General features: G+C 41.1%; 2 protein-coding genes and 1 long non-coding RNA gene across 10 annotated transcripts in view; 2 read left to right on the plus strand and 1 right to left on the minus strand.

The window, feature by feature from the left end:
• The window catches only part of LOC308571272 (uncharacterized protein), an 86,508-nt gene that overhangs the window by 40,408 nt on the left and 24,100 nt on the right, over positions 1-22,000 (minus strand). For 5 of the 7 annotated variants that reach the window (XM_081166880.1, XM_081166875.1, XM_081166879.1 and 2 more), the window contains exon 1: positions 5,776-6,016. The exons of 1 other annotated variant lie outside the window; for it this stretch is intronic. In XM_081166880.1, the coding sequence (XP_081023006.1) occupies positions 5,776-5,777 (2 nt within the window). In that variant the 5' untranslated portion in view covers positions 5,778-6,016. One more of the 7 variants, XM_081166877.1, reaches the window with a different exon arrangement.
• LMO2 (LIM domain only 2) lies at positions 9,586-21,130 on the plus strand. Of its 2 annotated transcripts, XM_081167003.1 has the most exons (4): positions 9,586-9,878; positions 10,159-10,358; positions 17,076-17,291; positions 20,057-21,130. In XM_081167003.1, the coding sequence occupies exons 2-4, from the start codon at positions 10,318-10,320 to the stop codon at positions 20,274-20,276; spliced, it is 477 nt and encodes a 158-aa protein (XP_081023129.1). In that variant the 5' UTR covers positions 9,586-9,878; positions 10,159-10,317; the 3' UTR covers positions 20,277-21,130. The 2 variants fall into 2 exon arrangements, with proteins under 2 accessions (XP_081023129.1, XP_081023128.1); XM_081167002.1 differs by having other exon boundaries at positions 9,586-10,358.
• On the plus strand, positions 12,090-14,284 carry LOC308597843. The gene is made up of 2 exons (XR_014013194.1): positions 12,090-13,685; positions 13,754-14,284. It is a non-coding gene; the product is annotated as an uncharacterized lncRNA (long non-coding RNA).

Genomic DNA, 22,000 nt, shown 5'->3' on the forward strand with positions numbered 1-22,000 from the left:
TGCCCTCTTCTCTCCCTGCATGCTGACTAAATCTGCTTCAGAGGAAACCCAGAGCAGCTTTAGGGGTCACACTGTGGTGGGGAGAGGATAGGATGGGGAACCTACATTGCCCAACAAAGAGTCACTGTGCTAGTATAACTGTTAGTTGGATACCATTCTCAGTTTGGTAGGTGTGAGTTTGCACTTGCTTGCCTTTGATCACACTACCCTTATGAAATGAAAAGTCATGCTTTCTCCTACTAAGGAAAATCCATGAACCAAGCCTTTGTGGCCTTGGTACATTTCAGCTGTTGATGGGCACAATCAATACTTAGAGCATGTTTTTTCCTGGTCAGTATTCCATTTCTCAATCATAGCCCATGTGGATCATGATGATACTTTGCCTTGGGAACATCATGTCTCCATCTCTGTCTTCTATCTGCTTTGTAAGATGGTATCCTTGCTCCCCAGGGTTGGTCTGATATATTTATTTAGATTTCTTTCCTGCCACAGGAACACAGATAATGGTTACCATTATCTCGTTTGATTCTCTCAAAAACAATAAGGGCTGCCTAAATGTATAGGAGTGGACAAACAGTCTTGATCGGGTCCATGTTCCCTTCACATCTTTAGTCTCATCTTACATGTGACAATCTATAAGTGGATTGCATGTCGTTTCCTGTACAGAACTGTCTTTCTATCAGCTGTAAGAGATTGGTTAGGCTGATATGGGGACTCAGAACTATACATTGAGAACAATTACCGTATGTGGTAGAGTCCTTCCTGGAGTGTACAGTTCAGACTGAATGTGTGGTTGTGTGTGTGAGAGAGAGTTGTGATTTTGAACTCTTCCCTATGTAAAAAGTATTCCTACGAGAAGAAAGATAGCACATTGGGTTGTATTCATTGCTCGTTATATGCAGAGGAAATCCTTAGAAATTAATGGGCATGCCTAGCTTAGGTCCATTAATTTCAGTGGGTCTATTCTTAGTATGACTATTGTTAGATGCAACCAACTGGGTTGTATCAAGCATTGATGTTGTGCAAGCAGAGCAGATTTTTGCTCACATGTAAAGCAGTAAAAAAAATATTAACTACTTTAAGCTGGATATAGTTTTAAACAGAGGCTGCGAACACACTAACCCATTTGTTGCACAGGCATATAGCTTTTTCCAGCTTTGGAGGGTAGGACTCAAGGCAATGGCTTCAGGTTACAAGAAAGGAGATTCTGACTAAACTTTCTGACAGTAAAAGCTGTTTGGCAGTGGAACAGACTCCCACGAGAGGCGGTGGACTCTCCTTCCTTGGAGGTTTTTAAGCAGAGGTTGGATGGCCATCTGTCATGGATGCTTTAGCTGAGATTCCTGCATTGCAGGGGTTAGACTAGATGACCCATGGGTCCCTTCCAACTCTAAGATAAATCTGGAACAGTTCATGCTCATCCTTAACATGCTGCTTTTAATCTAGATTGATTCTCCCACCTACCCTCAGCAACCATAAACATCATAGCCAGACACTGGAGAGACCTGTGAAGAGTAAGCATAGACCAGTGTTTTTCAACCACTGTTCCACGGCACACTAGTGTGCCGCGAGATGTTGCCTGGTGTGCCGTGGGAAAAATTGAAAAATTTGAAAGATTTTTTTAAAAAAATGTCAAATTTTCGCCCACTAGGCGGGCGCCAGACTGTGTCCACCCTATTTTCCATCCGTCCTGGGTGGGGATCAGATCGGATGGGATCGGATGAGAGCGGACAGGCGGTCCGCTTTCATCCGATTCCCCATAGAGAGCAGCGGGGCTCTGACATCTCCCTCTCCGCACACAGTGCGGAGACGGAGCTGTCATCCGCCGGCTCAGCGGGGATCAGCGGATCAATCCCCGCTGAGCAGAGTACGGTCCGCAACGTTCGATTCCAGCCAGAATATCAGCTTTGTGTTCAGCCAAACAGGCCCAGGTTGCGCACTGAATAAAGTATTTTATAATTTTTCATATTTCTGTTTACTTACTATTTCATAATAAAGTAATTATAAAATACTTTCTTTGTGTTTATTTGATTCCTATTCAAGAGAATTACTTTATATATAGTCAATATAGGCACAGAGTTAAATTTTTTAACATTTTCTAATGGTGGTATGCCTCATGATTTTTTTCATGAAACAAGTGTGCCTTTGCCCAAAAAAAAAGGTTGAAAAACACTGGCATAGACCAATGGTACCAAATAGTATGGGAAACAGCCCTACTAGGAAAATTAACCGATAAACTGAAACTGACACAGGGACAAATAGAAGACGATACCTTCACTCTGGTATGGCTCCCTTTCATCACATACACAGCCCAACAAGACAAGAATCCACCAACAGCATATGAATCAATATGGCTAACCTGATTCAAAAACATCCACCTACCCCACTCACACACAAAAACAAAGTTCAACACAGCCAATCACAAACAAGCAACCGCACCTTAGGCCAACCCCAATTTCTCTCACCATCAAAGGAACACAAGTGAATAGCAAAGAGAACCCTCACAAGCGACACTGACACAAAACCCACACATACATTAAGCAAAATAGAAATATTGCCTCCCGACCCCACCCCCACCCACCATGGCCCCCTCCACCTCTTCTTCCCTCTTTTCTTCCTAATGTAACCCTAATGTCTCAACAAATGAAACTGACCTATGGAAAATGTAACTTGAAAAAAGAGACATTGCGCATACCTTTGTAAACCAAGAAAACTTTAATAAAATTAATTTTTTATAAAAAAAATAATCTAGATTGATTCTAAATCCTGCTGTCCCCAAGGGTGGGTGTAGATGCCTGGTATGCATTTGAAAACCCTCCTCTTTATTAGGTTGTCCACTCCTTTTCCTCCCTGCATATGCCTCAGGTAAGTGAAGAAGGAAGCAGTGGCTGCAATCTTCTTAGCACATCCCCACTCACAACATCATTGGACATATGTGGATACATCTCCCCGCATCCCCCGGCTGCTGTTGGGACTGCCTACATCTGTTTTCAACTGGTCACACTGCAGAGTAATACAGATGCAATCTGCAGTGTGATTTTATTTTCAGAATGAAACCAGTTTCTCAAGAAGGGCTTTTCAGGTGCAAAAGATAGGCGCAAGATCTAGACTGTGTGTGGACTAAGGGTAGCCCAGGGTGTGGAACCTTTGGTTTTCCAGATGTTGCTAGATACTCCACCTGCAACCATCACTGTCTATTGGCCATGCTTCCTGGTGCTGATGGGAGCTGGAGCCTGAAAGCATCCAGAGGTTCTCTACCCCTGCGTAATGGAAAGCTTTCCAAAATCCTCTGGATCATGATTCATCACCTGTTTTACAAAGCAATTAGTGTTATATCTTGCTCTCTTTACTCAGGCGAGGCTCCATAACAGGTTGTCCTTTCCTACTAAGCTTATAAAGAATGACGCATAGCAGCTCTTTCCTTGTAAAGCTGCAGGCAAAAAGAGGGAGCATAGGTTTCCCACATATGAGAGAAAGAGCACTTGGAATGATGTAGTGCGCTGAGTTAACAGATAAAGGAGCTTTGAGGAGCCTTGAAAAGATAGCAGATTTAAAAGAAAGAATTGTTTTTATATGTTGTCTTTCACACTTGAGAGCCCCCAAAGCAGCATCGTTCAGAGTAATGCAATAGATATTGTTGGTGTAATAGCTTGCCACAGCCAGTATATGGCCAACAATAGAACAATAGAATTATAGTGTTCCAAGGGACTTAAAGGGTCATCAAATCCTCTCCTCTGCGCTGGGACAGGATTAATGTCTAAGGCTGCAAGCCTATGCACAATTACCTGGAGTAAGTCCCAATGAACTCAATGGGTTTTACTTCTGAATAAATGTGCATAAGAGCAGCAAGCTCAAGGTAAGGATTCTTCTTTTCAGCCAGGATATTTCCTGTACATCAACATTTGCCAGTCGTGATGAGGAGAAGCCTGACTCCCACTTCCCAAATGCCATTTACGCTAGAGTTTTCCTCCCTACAGTGCAGTAAACAAGAAAGTGAAAGGCAATTATTGTGCCAAACCAGTCACTAATTAAGTTGAAGATGCTTGATTTCCCTTTTATGCCTACGACAACAACAAATTAATAATGCCTCAAGCCAACAGACTGAGTATGAAATTCTATAGCAATACATTTTTTTTCTGCGGGACAGTTGCATTAATATTGCAGTTAGATTTGTGTGTGTTTAGGCTTACTTGGGAGTGAGCCCTACTGAACACAGTGGTCCTTTTCTGGGTAAATATGCATAGGATTGTGCTGTTTATTTCAAAATGTGCTACTTCAACTTTCTGACAAGAGGAATGTTCAAGATGACATGTAAAAAGTCAGATTTGAAACAACGCAATCTGAAATAACAAATATACAGAACAGCAGAAGTAAACATTGGTTAAAATAATGAACAGATCTATTGCATTTGTCATTAGAACAGTTTTTGGTTGGGCCCCCCAAAGTAAAGTGCTAGCAAGCTGAATGTGGCTAAGGAGCCCCAAATTGGGGGGTCACCACTGGAAAGGCCTTGCTTCTGGCATCCACCTGTCAAAGGAAAAGCCTGGAACAGAGTCTCACGTTATGATCTTGGCAGAACAGCAGGTTCAAAAGAGAGAAGGTACCGGTAATTCTTTAGATACCTGATTTTGGTGCTGTTCTTACTGTCAAAATAATGAATTTCCCATCTCCATCAAGGAATTTTCCACTTTGGGAACAGAAATGTGCATGCTTTTAAAGAGAGTTCATTCGAGGCACATCTTTTACAAAGGAAGCAGTGAGAAAGCGGATGCAAATTTGACTCTGCTTTGTGCATTTTGTCGTAATATCTAAGGAGAACTCTTATGTGTCTTTATCAATTCAAAATGCATGCTCTTCAGATGCATCTGTCTACATGAAAGATGTATTAATTGGATGTTATACCTATTTCTTCATTTAAATATTCTGTAAAGGGAGATTTCATTAATCATCTACATTTGTGGATCACTAGTGCTGCCAGCTCTGATTCACCTTTTTGGCTCAAGCTGGAGGTAACAGGGTGTCACTTGTGAATTCAGCATCCATTTACCCTTCAGGCCAGTTTAATACAGTGATCAGCACTAACAGAGCTTCTTCAGGTACCATCTGTTAAGTAGAGGAAGGGGGCTTTGCAAATACATCCCAAACCAAATGCGTGTTTGCAAAAAAAAATAAAAAACAAAACTCTCTTTGCCCATCAGCAGTTGGTGAGGTGATCTTTTTCTTGCACAGGCTCACATATGCAAAAGGTAATCAATAACATCTAGGATTTGCTTCAAAAGAGAATAGACAGTATCATCCATCTTAATGAATGTTAACTGAAACTCATCTTGCTTAATTCCCAGCACAAGAAGATCTATAGCTTAACAGCCCCTTAAAGCACTGAGTCTCACCAAAGATAGATCAAGAGAGGGGGAGGGAATTATGTTTCTTTGTTGTTTTAAACAGAACATGGAAAACTTCAGTCCTTTTTTTAAAGATATGCTGATAAAACTATAAATCTTTAAACTACTACAGAATTTACTGTAGAATTATAGTACAGTAATGGAAACAGAAAAAGCTGCTTTACCTGCCAGACCAAAAGAATGATATATAAGAAGAGAAGGAACATGAAAATGCATTCTTCATGGCTGGAAAGGAGAATTCCATCCCATATTCTATGCCATTCATTAACAAAAGGAGATTTTTCAATAAGGGGGAAATACAGCAGCAAAGTTATTACTTATGAATCTGACATAATAAGAGAAATCTTATTTTGCGCCTGTGAATCAAGCTTACATTGCAGTCTCTTTTTCCCTCCATTTGAAAAGAGTAGTCAGCTAATCCATGTCGGCTTGAGAACGTTGTAAAAATGCTTATTTTGCTTCCTGTTATTTAATCCATTGGGAAATGACATTGCGTGCTGCCATTGAAAGCTGAGGGAACAAGCTTATTTTAGATATGAGTGGAAATGCCACTCAGAAAGAAAATGTCATTTGTGCTAATTGCAGCTTGAAGTACACCCATGAGTAAAGGGCACACACACCTTCTGGCTTCACAACAGCTTTGTCCACTCCTTAAAAAGGGCCCTCCTGATGGTGTGTGGTTTAAAACCGCACCTGCCACATAAAACCCAAACATTGCTTTGTGTTTCTATGATGCAGGTAACTTAAGCCTCCATGACAACTTTTATCTCCAGGCAATATTTCCTGCATAAGTGTTTGCCTAACCAGATTTAATTCAATTGCCAAACACAGAAGAATGACACACTGATCCTCTGGAGTGCTGGATATTTGATTATGAGTTTCCATCTTTCTCCTCCTCCTTCTGGTGGCAGTTGTATCTGTAAAACAGAGAGTTCAAACAAAATACTTCTCTGTCATCACCAGACTTCTCCACAGGAAAGCAACACAAAATATAAAGATATTTTCAAATCACAGAACTAGGCTGCTGTGGGAACTTCACAATCTGATTTTGTGATACTGTAAATACTTCTAAAGAATTTTGAAGTGCCTAGCAAAATAACAGTCTTGGAAATGTTTAAGATGTGTGTGTGTGTGTGTGTGTGTGTGTGTGTGTGTGTGTGTGTGCATGGGACAAAAGCTTCCAAGGGTCACATGCTAAGAATGGGCAGGCCCAGAGACAAAAATGGACAGGGGTAATGAATGTAAATTTCACCTTCGTACAGTAGGCTAGTTTCTATGCAAACCCATCTCTATCAAGGCACGTAAAATGCACAGTCAGAGCTCCAGAGCACATTCCAGGTATGTGAAAACACTCAAGGAGGGTGCAAAGCAGACCAGGGAGAGGTGTGACCTTAGGAGAGTTCTGACTGCTGGACAGAGAAGCCTGGATAGTGACATTTCTCCCCCAGACCTGAGTTTCCCCATTACCTGATTTAGATACATGTTCTAGCTTTATTAGACATTTTGCGAGGATCAGAGCTGGGCAACGACTTTCTGCTGCTTTAGGTGAAAGACAAGATGGCGCCCGTGTCCAGAAGCTGACTGGATAAGCTTAATGTTAGCCACAGGACGGCATCATCCATCGTCATACCTGACAGCAGCAAGCTCACTTAGGTGTTGCACTGTAGGGCACGTGGCACACAGCCCTGTCCGCCAGAGCCTCCCACTGCTCCCTAACCCCCAGCATGTGCTGTCTGAGTTGCCTCACCCTGCCTAAAGGAAACGCTGACCCTGGCCAGGATCTGATATGGGGAATTATTCTGTTTATCAGTAGTAAACAGAAGAATGGTCGATATTTGGTTGTTGTTGTTAAATAAACTTTTATACCAAAACACTGAACATTGGTTCATATTTAATGCACTTACTCTTCAAATCTTCCCAGAATCCACCAACAAATATAAACTTAACAACCATTTTCTCCTGCGAAGTTGCTAAGTCTGTTTAATACAGTAAATGGCTTGAAGCTTGCAGTCGTGGGTTATTTTCGTGGGTTATATATTCAGCAACTTCTCTTGCTTAAATTCACAAACTACATTATAAACTATTTGGAGTTTTAAAAACGTGTTTCAAGGCTTTTTAAGAGACCTAAGAAAAGAATTGCCTCCAGGAGGCAGCTGCTGTTGAATCCAACTCAACCGTGGCTTTGACTGAGCAGAAAGTGTTTATGCTTCTATAAGTTAGGGCAACTGATTTTCACCAGCACCACACACACACACAAACACATACACAGACATTGCTGCTCTGCACAGCATGCCCCATTCTGTTCCAGAGGCTTCCCAGCCCTCAGGAGCACATTCACAAAAAATATATGAAAGCAGTCCAAAGTCCTAAAAGTAAAACAGATCCACCATGAATCATTAAAAATAATTTAAAATGTATTTGTAACCGCTTCCTAAAATAATTTGAAACACTTACATAGGTCCTCAATTCCCATGTAGATTAAATAGCTAAAATATTAACTCATTTCTTTGCTTACATTTAACTTACTTCGCCTTTATTGTTTATTTCATCTTCTGACCTGACAGTACATAGCTTACATTAACAGACTGTAATCTATTATATTCTCAGGTTGAACAATCCTAAACCCCAGTCCATGCTGCTGTCCTAAGCTCTTGTTCCTCCTCTTTAGGCATAGAGATATGCATATACTTGAGATGGCTCACATGCATTTTCTGAAACATTTCCCTAAGTGGATATTCTTTAATCACACGGTGTAGTGTATGAATGGCACCTTGTGCATGTTTTGAAAGTGAAGATGAATGCACATTAAGGGTACTAGAAAACTGGCAATAGTGGATGCCTATTGAGGAGCATACCTCTCCACCACTGGCTTGCAGCTGGTTTTCAACAGTTGTGCAAATGTTTTGTTCTTGTAGTGGAGAAGGTACTATGAATGGTTATCTGGCACCATCGTGCAATCAGAGACCAGCAGACTCTATATTTACATGAAATGGATGGTAGCTAGTTTGACCGTATTCACTCCTTCATTCCTGAGTACCCACAAATGTCTGCAGTTAATGGGAAAGAACTTCCAGACTTCCAGAACGTGAAGGCTCCAGGAGCACCATTACCTAAACACCAGCTGTTTCCTAATGATCTGCTGGTTGAAGCAAACAAAGAGGCACTAGGGCCAGATCCAATGCCCAGTGAAGCCCACAAGAGAGCTTTGTACATCTGGAGCCACTGGCCTTTAGAGGAGGTCCTGCCATTATTCCCCAGTACTTTGAATGGAAGCTCAAGGGGCTGAATGTAGTTAAGACGTCTTTATTTTTTGTGGGGAGGGGGTTGTGTAGGGAATAAATAAATATCAGGAGATTGTCTAGTATTTTTTCACTAACAACTTTTGGTCTTTTTTCTTCACTTATATTGGAATCACCAGAGCAGACAGCCTCATCTAGCTGACAGGCATGCTTCCAACATGGTGCTGTGACTGTACTTTTACAGGGAAGCTTAATTTTATAAACAAGGCAGATCACTTCACTGTGTGAGTGAATCATCTTGCCTGAAGAGGGGTTGTTGAGAGAGGCTGGAAAAGATTATGATAGAGCTGTTTCCATTACTTGTTCCTAGGTGTTTGCTCATTCCTTTATCCACGTCCTTTTGAAGGTATATCTATTTGAACTTGAAGATAGGTAGATAGATGATAGGCAGAAACACTGCTTCCTATTCTAGCCTGCCACTCATTTTCATGCAGTGAATTTGCCAAGTGGTCATCCATGTTCATCCATGACCGTGCACATGCCTTAATGATCAGCAAAACTCAATACGCTTCATGAGATCTGAAGTAGGAAGATAATTCTTCTTCAGTTTTATGTGTCCTCCCACGGACACACTTTTGACCTCTGGCAGTGCTGTGGTTAATGAAATACTGGGCACTTAAACCTGAACCTAACCTATTAGGCAACTTTCAATTAGCTTGATTTGCTAGCAAATGGTATGGTTGCATGGTTCAATTAAAAAGACACCAGCACACTCTTTTTTTAAAGCAGAGTCCCAGCCTCCCCCGTGTGTGTGTGTGTGTGTGTGTGTGTGTGTGTGAGAGAGAGAGAGAGAGAGAGAGAGAGAGAGAGAGAGAGAGAGAGAGAGAGAGAGACTCTGGCCCTTTAAGGAGCACAACTCAGTCGTGAGAGATGCTGCTGTTCGGGCTTGCTTGAATCCCCAGGAGCCCAGTTAAGAAATAGACAGCTGTCTCTTTAAGTGTCATTTCCTTCTATTGTATTTGAATCGTGAGCAGGAAAGAGGATGTGAAACCAGAGAGGACAGACCGCGGAGCCAGCTTCAATAATAATAGTAGTAGTAGCAGTAGTGGGGTAATAATAGCAGCAACTTCGACTATAATGGGGATGGTGCTGTTGGTGGAGATGCTGGCAGCTGCCTCTGCGGAGCAGGAGCCCCTCTCTCGAGCGCGCCCGGAGCTGCCCAGGCAGCAAACCTAAGGCAAGCAGCAGAGGAGACTCCGGGATCCAACGCAGCAGCAGCAGTGACAGCTCGGGAGACGGCGGCGCGGAGCAATCGGCGGCAGCAGCAGCAGCTCCAACCTCTCTCTGCCCCGGTCGCTCGCGCCCCCTGAGCAGGAGGAGCGTCGGCGCAGCCAGGATGGGAGGTTAGATCCTAAGGGTTAGCTAGGCGCGCTCGCTTGGAGGAGAGGCATCGTCGCAGGAGCAGCATCCAGCACGCACCAGCCCACCTCTCTCTCTCTCTCTCTCTGGTGCTACAGGAGGAAATCCTGCGAATGTCCTTGGGGAGCGGGAGGGGGGCGGAGGTGCCACTCTGCCGCGGGTAGCGAGCAGGCATTCAGGAGCAGGCAGCCTTTGTGGGGGCAGATCTCGGCGCAGACCAACCCACCGGCGAACTACAAAGGACCCCGGAGCTGCCAATGTCCTCGGCCATCGAAAGGAAAAGCCTCGAGCCCTCCGAGTAAGTGACCTCCTCTCCCTGTCCCCCCCACCCCCCCAAGTCCCCTCCAGCTTCGCATCTCCAGAGCTAGGGCCAACTTTGCCTAGGAATGGAGACGGATTCTGGGCAATCCGTGGGGCTGGATTGTTGGGGTGGGGGATAGAGAGAGAATAATGACTATTATTATTATTATTATTATTATTATTATTATTATTATTATTATTATTATTTTGATTATGAGCGCTGGCTTAAGAGAAAGTGCCATTTGGAGAGAGACAGAAATAAATACGATGGGGGCTGCATCTTCCTTTCTCCAGGTTACTAGGTGTGTTTCAGAGACCCCGCTCTCCCCATCCCGATCCAGTCCCTGTACCGCGATCACGTTGTGAATACGGATGGACTGTGCAGCAAGGACTAGGCAAGATCTCATTAAGCTCGCACTAAGCCAGCCAGCCTGCTACTTGCAGGGATGGCAACTGAAACCCAGAGCCACAGGCAAGTTCCCCATTTTGAGTTGGAGGCCAATTACCAGAGCCACCAGATTTCCTATCCAGCTCCTGCTGAGGGCGGGAGTGGGGAGAAAGGAGCGGGCATTTAGGGTCGCAAACGCCTTTGCATCAGGTCCTGCAGATTAGGTGATGCTGATGAAAGTGGCTTCAGAGGGATAGGGGCTGGGAGACTCCCGTTGTAAAAAAGCCCAAGTTTGCCTGCAGTGCCTCTCTTTCTTCTTCTTCTCCTCCCTGCCCGGCTACACAGTGGCTGATTAGACTAGGAAGGTCAAGGTTGTTATCAGATGCGTGTGTGCTGGCGCTCAACTTCCACATTTTCATAATGCAAACCACCGGTTTGAAACTTGGAACAAAATGTCCAGCAAGAGAGTTTCTGTGCATGAGCCACAAGCGAGATCAGAAGAGGGGGGAGTGGTTGCTGTCACTCACAACCCCAGCCGTAGCTGTTAAAGAAGTAAAAATAAATGAATGTTTAAGTTAGTATAAAATTTGGATTTCCTGGTAGACTTTTTACCATGAAGATCTTACTGTACTCTCAAACAAATGCAGATATACATAATTTCAGAGATGATTAATTTGCTGTATCACTAGCACTGCCATTGAACTGGGCTTTTAAAGTTTACGCATTTACCTGTCCCATTGAACTTGGTGGGACTTACTTCTGAGTAAACAGATGTAGGATTCAAGCTATATGCCTCTATTTAGGGTGGTCATATTTTATTTGTCTAGACCACAGTAGCTTTGTGGTGCTCTAGCAAGAAAATACTTTTAATGTCCCTACTTAATTAAATATATGTGTATATTTAATTCATCTGTCAGTTGTTCTCATGAGGTATCAAGAAAAAAAAAAGGATGTGATTCTCTGCTCGGTTATACAGGCTTAAGGCTGCAATTATAAGCCTTCTTATCATGTACCAAGCACCCTTGAATTCAATAGGGGTTTCTTTTGAATAGACATGGTTAGAATTGCACTGTAAGTACCACCGAAATACTGTAAAATGAATCCACATGCAGAAAACAGTGCATAGGTTTTCGATCAGAGTTGGAAAGCCTTGCAGACCAGTCTGTCTCTGCTTTCCGAAAAATAGGTTATATTAATTTCAATTGAATTTACTCTTATATTAAGTGTGGTAAGAATCAGTTTCTGGCCTCATCCACTTCAGAGACTTATATATCATATGTTCTGACTGAAACATTGTGCATATGCTACAGTTGCTCCATTCCCTATTTCCCCCTGCTATGTTAAAGCTCCTTCTTCATATTTTAGGTTGCAGTCCTATATATCCATTTACTTAAGAGTAATCCTCTGAAAACTCAGTGGGACTTAATTTTTAGTAGACATGTATAGGATTGTGCCGTCAATCTTTCAAAACTGCCAGCAAAGGAGGGGGCTTGAGATTCAACTAACACCAATTTTCAGTGTATCGTTATGGCAGACAGCATTCCAGAACATAAAGTTTATTATGAACATTTCCTCCTCCCACTATTGTAAAAGTCCCTCATTGTTTTGGGATAAAAGGACATGAAACTGGTCTTAAAGAACCATTCCAAACTGCACAACAGTTGTGCAAACCAAAACCTTCCTGTACCTGTTTATGCAGACTTGTAGGATATCTTGGAGATAGTTTCTGGGTATTGGTTCAGGAACTCCCACACCTCTTTTCTCAATCCTATGCATTTTTAAATATATGGTTGCTATCATGACAAATCATGACAAGCCATGAACAACAATGAAAAAACTCTGTTCTTTCTGACAGAAATTGCTACAGTACTGTCTTCACTGACAGCATTCTCCATAAAAGACTAGTGTGCTAAAACATCATTTAAAATAGATTTGTGTGCAGAAATAGCAGCTGTGAATAGTGAAATAATTCAGTAGCACACTCACACGGCTATATAGGTATGGAATCAGGAGGTGTTTCTTCATAACGGCAAATCAAGAATTAGTATGAAATGCCTTGAGAACTTGATCATCTTTCAAGCTTTACGTAGACAAGATTCAGCCGTATTTATTTTTCAGATAAATGTGACTTGAGGAAGTTTTACTTCTTTGAATAGCGTTTTTGAGGGAATTGAATCATTTTTCATTATGTTAAATTCTTCTTTCTTGTGAGATTGCTTTTGAGAGCTTAGCGAGATACAGTAACACAGCTTACTTATTCCTTGAGTGTAACATATAAGTCCTCTCGCGGCCTTAGAATTTAGCTGTTATTATTGTGAGCATTTGGGAATCTATTGTACCAGTTGGTAAACAGGGATTAAAGAAAAATCAGGAGCAGGGTGGGTGAGACATAGCCTTCTCGTCACACAGATTTGGTTGAGAAAGGAGGAAATGCCTGCCTTCAACTGAGAGAATATGGCTACCCAGACTACCTCAGAGGCGTAGAGCCTCAACTGGAAGTCAGCATCTGACTGTGATCTGGATGGGAAAGTGCCCACTTCTAATTTTTTTAAAGTTGAATATGAGGCTGCCAAATTAGATGGCTGCTGGTGGGCTAAGATTTTGTTGAAGATTGGGGCAGTGGAGAGAAGGCTTTTACCTCAGGATTTCACCCAAACTGTCTTGGAGTTATGGAGTTGCTGGTGGGAGATATGTGGTAGCAAAAATGGGAACACCTTGGACTTGCCAAGGCCTGCACTGCAGTTATCGCTTGTTGGCAACACTGTGTCACATAACTTTTAAGTGAGAGAAGTTCCACTGGGCCTTTTTACAGACTTAAAGTGGTCTGCACTTAGAGAGATCTATAAGGCCAATGTTGCATCTACTTTGACTAGAATGTACATTTGAATTTAGTTCCAAAAGCTTATCCTGCATTATGATCATTCATATGTAGTATAAGTGGTGTGTGTGTGTGTGTGTGTGTGTGTGTGTGTGTGTGTGTGAGAGAGAGAGAGAGAGAGAGAGAGAGAGAGAGAGAGAGAGAGAGAGACTCAAATGAACTTATTTAGCATAAAAACTGTCATGGGCAAAAAGGCAAAAGGACACCGTGAACATTGTTAATGGTTTGAGCAAGAGGCATAATGTAAGCCAGTAAATCACGTGATTAACTTTGAAAATGTGAGGGTTTTATTTTTCCTCCGTGGCAATGTTTATGAGCTTAAGGTTAAACATGTGCTAAAATATCTTGCTGTGAGTTGCTGACTGTGCAGGCTGCTGGCGTTTTGCTGGGAATAATTCCCAACAGAAATTGCAAAATGGAATATCCAGGGAACAAAGAAGCTTTCAGGGAGATAATACATTTACATTAAGAAATGTCTTTTCTCCTCTCTCTTATTTTATCCAGTCATTATTTTACCTTGTCCCTGCCCCCAGCCCCAAATAATATTTTTCCCTGGGGTGAAAAGTGCATTACTTCTTGATAATACCATGCTACAGTGAATAATTTGGAGTTGAATCTTCCCAGATGTATATGGTGTTACTCTTGTTAGCAGTCTCTGGGGAAAAAAGAGATGACTATTATTAACAATCAGGACCTTCTGATTCCAACTATCAGAAAGCATTCCATGCCTATTGTTTGGGAAGGTGGTTCCTACAGCCCTAAGTGGTTTTTTTCCTTGAAGATGCTTTGACTTCTGCAAAGGTTTTCCTGAGGCTGCTGATACCTTCCCCTGATGCATGCATGGTGCCATTTTGATGGCATAAGGACCTAGACTCAAAGAGTTTTCTATTTATTCTTTCCTATAAACTAAAGTTAGTACAGGACTGAATAACTAAAAAACAACAACACCTATTTCAGTCCACAGACAAATGCATATGGGAAAAAGCCTTGAAGATACTTCTGCCCATTGCACCCTTTTCAAATATTACAGCTGGACAGTGGACTCTTTTGATGAGCTTATAAGGCAATCAGGTGGGCAAAGCTAACTGTGGGGGCCATTAACACAAAACCATCTCCCACGCTGCGGTCAGGTTCAGGGTGCAGGTATAACATTTGAAAAGCGCTCTCATTATGCAGGTGGGGGCAAAAGATAAATGTCCTTGCTTTAAATTAGCCTTTCCAACCTGGTGCACTCAAATTTTTTTAGGCTACAGTGACTTTTAAGGAGGTCTTGAGTTTCAATAACAGAGTTGTTCTACCTTGGAATCAGGAACTATTACGAGTTACTGATATGTATGGACTCCCTTTGGGCATTTAGCAGGAGGGCCTACAGCAAAATGTTGAAGTATGTCATTGGCCCTAATTGAGGTGTTATGGTTCAGTGTGCCAGCCAGCTAGTGAAACTATCTTCCAGGATGCCATAAGGTGGAAAAGTAGGGCATTCTATAACTCTGTTTTCTTTTGGAATTTGCACTCATCATTTTATGTTTACTGAGCATGCTCATTCCTTGCTGGGCATTTTTTAAGGGACTGCCCCATAATTTATTTATTTTTTAAATTAATTATGCAAATCTCTGTTTTCCTAAGCACACCAATATCTTATTTCTCACCATTTTGGCCCCACTCCTGTCAACACTCAATACCTATGGTTCCTATTGGAGGAGGTAGTTAATAACACTCAGTATTCTGAAGCATGGGGCTATATTCATTTTCTAGCCTTCTCATCTTCATTCGCACATAATATCAACCTCAACGGCTGCCCTAGGGAGGAAGGGTGTAGTATAAATTCAATAAATAAATAACAAAATAAATATCAGAGAAAACCTACTGGGGGAAACCCTGTACTTATCAGGACATGTCCTTGAAAACTCCCCATATCATTCTGCACATGCTTACTCAGAAATTAGTCCCGGTACGTTCAGTGGGATTATTCCCAGGTAAGTGTGCAAAGGATTGCAGCCATGGTCCTGGCTCAGCAGTAGATCTGCTAAATGGACATAGGCGAGGCAACGTACCTCACACTAGTTAAGCTGTGAAATGGAGATAAAAGTTACCAGTCTCACACAGTTGTTGTAAGACTATGGTGCTAAATAACTCTTCACATTCAAGTGTCATATGAATATTGATGGTCAAGATATCATACCTGTATGGCATTCTTTACAAATGTTATTAAAATGTCTGAAAATATTCATCACAGCAGTGAAAACATTGATGTATATAGCAGAGTAGGAAAGGGAAACAAATTGAACAGCAATGGTTTTTCTTAAAGACTTAAGAAAATATTAATTACTTAATGATTTGGCTACTTATAGTTTTTCTTTATAGTGTCCACAAATTCATTGCCACAGGACTCATGGGGTGGGGGTGGGGAATCCTTTTCGACACAAGTTTGCAGTGTGTTAATTACAGCTGTACGTATATATTATTTGTAATAGATGTTGGACTGAATTTGGACCAAAGCAAAAGTAATCCAAACAATTTCTTTTCCCATTTTTGTTGGTATATTAAGTATTGCAAATTAATTAAAATTAATTACCATATTTTTTGCACCATAACACTCACTTTTTTCCTCCTAAAAAGTAAGGGGAAATGTCTGTGCGTGTTATGGAGGAAATGCCTGCGGGTGGCATGCCTACGGATTTTCCTCCTCTAAAAACTACGTGCGTGTTATGGTCGGGTGCGTGTTATAGAACGAAAAATACGGTGATTACAATAATTAAAAGAAAATACATTAGGGCAGCATATATATTCTGTGCATATATATATATATATATATATATATATATATATATATATATATTCATTCCAAGATTTTTCACTGAAATAGGCTAGAATTTACATTAGTATAAATTATATAAATTGAGCTTTCCCTCCATACATTTGCTAGCTATATGCAGGTCACCAAGTCCATTTACCACAGGGGATCTTACATTCTGGAATGTGAGGCTTCTGCAAGAATTTCCTACTTTTCCACACTTACCTTTCATTCTTAAGGAACAGAAACTTTATTGGAAAGAGATGAAACTGAGATTCTCAGGATTTTAAACCCTGTACGCATAACCCTAACCAAACAATAACATATGTGAAGAAACTCTGTATTCTACAGGGGTTGAGTTGTAGAGTTTATTGCTGAGATGAAATTGTGTCTCTTTTACTGTACATTTCTTATTATGAATTGCATTTATGTAATTGTTTTACTTTTTGTATTGTATGGATATTATGTCAGGTTTGAATATAACATCCCTATAATACTGTGTGGTCTTCTGATGAAGGGTAGTACTGGTATATAAAATTAAAATTAATTTAAATTAACAACAGGAGAAAAATCAGACTGAAGATTTTCTGATTAGACTATGAGTTGGTTGGTTTGGCTGGATTAGTGTATTCTAAAGGCTGTCTCTTTCCACCAGGGAGCCAGTGGATGAGGTGCTCCAAATCCCCCCTTCCCTGTTAACATGTGGAGGTTGCCAGCAGAACATTGGGGACCGTTACTTCCTGAAAGCCATCGACCAGTACTGGCATGAAGACTGCCTTAGCTGTGACTTATGCGGGTGCAGACTTGGAGAAGTGGGAAGGCGGCTATATTATAAACTGGGCAGGAAACTGTGCCGAAGAGACTATCTCAGGTATACCAGCCACCATAACATAACCCTTCCTTCCTTCCTTCCTTCCTTCCTTCCTTCCTTCCTTCCTTCCTTCCTTCTGTCCTTCCTTCTTTCCTTCCTTCCTTTTAAAAATGAAGGTAGGTCTATGCTCAAAACTCTAGTGCAAGATCTGGGCTCAGTCTGCACAGAAGAGGTATAAGACACAGTAGTTGGAAACTGACTAGTCTCAAAGCCAAGTCTGGATAAGTTCCTTGTCAGTTAAAATGAGGAGGCGGGGAGAACTTCAGGCTCACAAGAACCTTCTCCACAAATTGCTGTCCAGTCTTATGCAAGGCTCCACTTTGTAGGCTGACTACTGATATTTGAGACACAGTATGGCATGGTAAGGGGAAGGGAGGAAGAACTATGCCTGCATCACAGGTAGGCGCGTTACCATTCCAAAGGTTTAAAATCAGGCACTTAAAACATGTGCTTTTCCTGAATTGGGTGTAACCTTGGGCTGAATGAACTGTAAAGAGATGTAAAACTAGTGTTCATAACTATGGATGGGGGAGAAAGTCAGTTGCATTCATATTTAAAGTCAAATTTATCAAATTCCACGCTTTCCGGAACAATATGAGAATTCAAGCACAGCCATTCTTTAAAATTCACACTTCTCCAAATTTTGTGATGCAGTTATCTAACCAAAAAATGTGTGCAAAAATGCATACATTAGGGGGAAATGTGCCAAAAATGAATATTTAACTGAAAATATAACTGAAAAACGTGTGTGTGTGTGTGTGTGTGTGTGTGTATGCACTATATGAGAAGAAATTGCTCGCAAAAATGTGTGCATACAAAATATGTTTATTAGGGAAAAAATTACTCTAAAATGCTGAATAATTTACATGAAGATTTTTTTGTAATTAAAAAAAGTCACAAATTGCTGCAGAAAGGTGGAAAATTGGAATTAAGATTGGAAAAATCAGGAACTAAGAAAATTGGAATTGATGGATCCTTCCATCACTATTCATAAGACACTATGTACACACAGTTAATTTTTCTTAGGATCCTGTCTGCATTTTCTACTTTTAAAAATAGCATCAACAATCCCCCCCATTAGTTGTGAATAAAAGAATAACTATGTTCTTCTACAAATCAAGGATCTTGATTGTTTGCCATCTCTTTTGTACTTCATATGTGTGATTCCATGAAGCCATGAGGGGGGAGAAACACTTTATTTATAGCTAGATGTATTTAGCATCCTCAAAAATTCACAGGGGTGTGTGTGTCAGTGGGCAATGGGGAGGAATAAAGTGCTAACCTACCCAATCATCCCACTTCAGAGCTTTTTCTAGTAGCAGTTTTGCTTGAGTAGGACTGCATTTGCGTAAAGTAATAATATGCAGTAAATCACCAGTGTACGTGCAACATCCTGAAAAGAATTCAGCCCTATTTCCACTAGCTGAATATTTTCTCACTGTAATGGCAGAAAATATGGGCTGTTAAATTAATGCATTTTCTGTGCCTTGTAATTGGATGTGTTCCGTCTTTTCACAGCATAATGTGTTAATTATCTGTGTCTGCTAATGAAGAATTTCATAGACACAGGCCGTTAAATTGGCTTTGGCATTTCCCACATCTGTAATTCAAATGTAAAAGCCTACATTGCCTGGAACCTGTGTGTGTGTGTGTGTGTGTGTGTGTGTGTGTGTGTGTGTGTGTGTTTTAAAACAGTCCCTCTTCCTCATTTTAATCCACTATCACAAGTGATGCGTTCCAAGGTGGTTCTTTAGTGCCACCTTAAAAAAAAATAGAATCCATATGTAGCAATTGTTACAGTGACTAGGAAGCAATGAACAGTGACATCTCCTGGAAGGCCAGGGAAATGAAGACAGTTTTCTTTCTAGGGATTGTACTGTATTCCAAAAACCAAGCAGTTTGCTTTTTGTATAATGAGCACAGCCTTGGAAACTGACAAGCCCTTTTTGAAATGTGTGCGATTGCAAAAAACATTGCAAATTTATATTGGCCTCTGATTCCCAGTACAATATATCATCATCTACTGGAATATGAAACTAGATTTTTGCAAATTCAGCAGGCGGTAGCCTAAATTAATTAATTATCTGGAAGCACATGCTAGCAATATGTATCTTGCACATTACACTGATAAACCCTTGAAAACATAGCACCATAATGGTGGTCTCTATGGAGGTGTCTTCATGAGGCTGCAATATGCTAAAACAGGTTTAGTCAACATGGTGCCTTCCATAAATTGTTGGGTTACAACTGCCATTATCTCTTGACCATGGGCCATGCTGGCCAGTTCTGATGGAATTGGTCTTCCAACATTATCGGGAGGGTAACATGTTACCTATGCCTGTGCTAAAATAAAGGATCCTATAAAACTTTTGGATTTGCACTAGAGTTTCTAGCAGTTCACAGAATCCGCTGTAATTCATTTTTATTAAAATGGTTCTATGAACTTCAACATGCTTTTATTAGAACCTACAAATGCATCTTGATTGCTTACAAATCCATATTAAGACAAAGCCAATATTTCAATCAACAGACTGGGAGAAAATACTAACTGGCAATCATCATGAGAGCATTAGAATCCTCATTCACCTTTTCCATTACCTTTTCTCCCTTCACAAATTTCTGGGTGTCCTTCTACACAAATCTATTTTGCCTTCACAAAACGCAGCCAAATTAGCAAGCAACATTCCTTGTACTTTACGCAGTTAGAAATACATTTGATAATCTGACTCCTGAAGGTTCTTGAATTTCTTTTCCCCTCTCTGAAGGCTTTTCGGCCAAGATGGCCTCTGTGCCTCCTGTGACAAGCGGATCCGGGCCTATGAGATGACGATGCGAGTAAAAGACAAAGTGTACCACCTGGAATGCTTCAAGTGTGCCGCTTGCCAGAAACACTTTTGTGTCGGTGACAGATACCTTCTCATCAACTCAGACATAGTCTGTGAGCAGGACATCTATGAGTGGACTAAGATCAATGGGATGATATAGCTCACTTGTGCCTCGTGGTCTCCAAATCCATCTCATGGGTGACACAAATACCTAGCTGTGGTGAGGAGATTATCACTCACAACATCTATGTGCTTTGTCTAAGGAAAGGGGGGAATACAACAGAATATACAGGCACCTCATCATGTACAATTGCAGATTGGGGACTGGAACAGTAGCAGGCAGGTGGATTTCTGTTAGCAGTCATGCTTTGATGATAAAACTGACATTCTCTGAAGTGATGGTGGAAGCTGGGGAAACAATATAAAATAACAATGGGTTCTCTTGACTGGAAATATAGTAGTGACATGTAAACCGATATTATGGCCTCGACACTTGCAGACTAGGTTGTGCAACGAAATGGGTTTGGGGTATTTTCTTCCTTTCTGTTTACGCTATTGAGACCATGTTCCCAATTTTAATGCAAGATGGGATAATGTCAGGCGGTGGGGAGCAAGGAAAATGGGACTCCCATTCTTTTAAGTTCTGGATGTGGAAAGAATGCTTCTTTTTTGCATGGAAACCAGTTTTGCCCATTTGAGAATGAAAAGTACAACCTTTTCTCTGCAATGCTGCATCAGATGCACTCTATTTTATATGTTTAAGTACTTGTGAGGTCAGTGGGACTTAATGGCATGTGACTAATGCCAGACTGCAGTCTTCAATGTTAAGCAATCATTTCAAGAACTTAGGATAGGCCTTTCGCTGCCATTGAGTGTGAGAAATATCACCACTCATTTCTATACAAATGTTAATTGAAAAAAAATTGTCCAGCTATTTTATTAACTTAGGCAATATTAATAATTTGTTGTGTGTAGTAAGATCCTGCAGATTTAATTAAAAAATGACTGGTTTGATATCTGTCCTTATTTTTTATTTCATTACACTAGTGGCTTTTCCAGCCAATCAGATTTTAGTGCAACAAACACACAACCAACCAACCGTTACTAATTTCTTTTGTTGCAGGGATCCTGAACCACTGAATTTGCAATGTTTTGTACATGTTGGTTTTATTGTTTTTATCTTCTGTAAGCCACCCTGAGAAATGCAAGTGTGCTGGAAGGGTATGACATAAATCTAACCATCACCATAGAAAATGCTATTTCCCCTCGCAGACAGTACATCTGTTGCTTTTGTGACTGCCACATTATAAGCAGTGTGATGGTATGAGTGTCAATCAAGTGATATGAATGGTAACGAGTGGGCTATTGAATATTACCTGTGATATGATTGGTAATGAGTGGCATAAATTCTCTCTCCTCTGTACTTGTGCTGCTTTGAGATTTCTAAAATGAGGCAGTCACTGGAATTACTCCTGCCAATTTGAGGATGAAACCAGGGAGAGTTTGAAAGATGATCCTCTCCACATGCACAGTAACACACTGTTGTTTCAATAACCCTTTCAATGCAACCCGATACAGTGGTACCTTGGGTTAAGTACTTAATTCGTTCCGGAGGTCCGTTCTTAACCTGAAACTGTTCTTAACCTGAAGCACCACTTTAGCTAATGGGGCCTCCTGCTGTCGCTGCACCGCCGGAGCATGATTTCTGTTCTCATCCTGAAGCAAAGTTCTTAACCTGAAGCACTATTTCTGGGTTAGCGGAGTCTGTAACCTGAAGCGTATGTAACCTGAGGTACCACTGTACATGCTTACTTGGAAGTAAAACTGGCTATGTTTGGTAAGGCTTACTCCATAACAAGTATGTTTAGGATTTTAGCCTAAATT

Source organism: Podarcis bocagei, assembly GCF_964188305.1.
Source record: "Podarcis bocagei genome assembly, chromosome: 1".
Taxonomy (NCBI): Eukaryota; Metazoa; Chordata; class Lepidosauria; order Squamata; family Lacertidae; genus Podarcis; species Podarcis bocagei.

Coding starts and splice junctions, on each gene's coding strand:
- LMO2 (XM_081167002.1), top strand. CDS start 10,318: ATGTCCTCGGCCATCGAAAGGAAAAGCCTCGAGCCCTCCGA. Junction 10,359..17,075: donor AAAAGCCTCGAGCCCTCCGA/GTAAGTGACCTC, acceptor TCTTTCCACCAG/GGAGCCAGTGGATGAGGTGC. Junction 17,292..20,056: donor TGCCGAAGAGACTATCTCAG/GTATACCAGCCA, acceptor CCCTCTCTGAAG/GCTTTTCGGCCAAGATGGCC.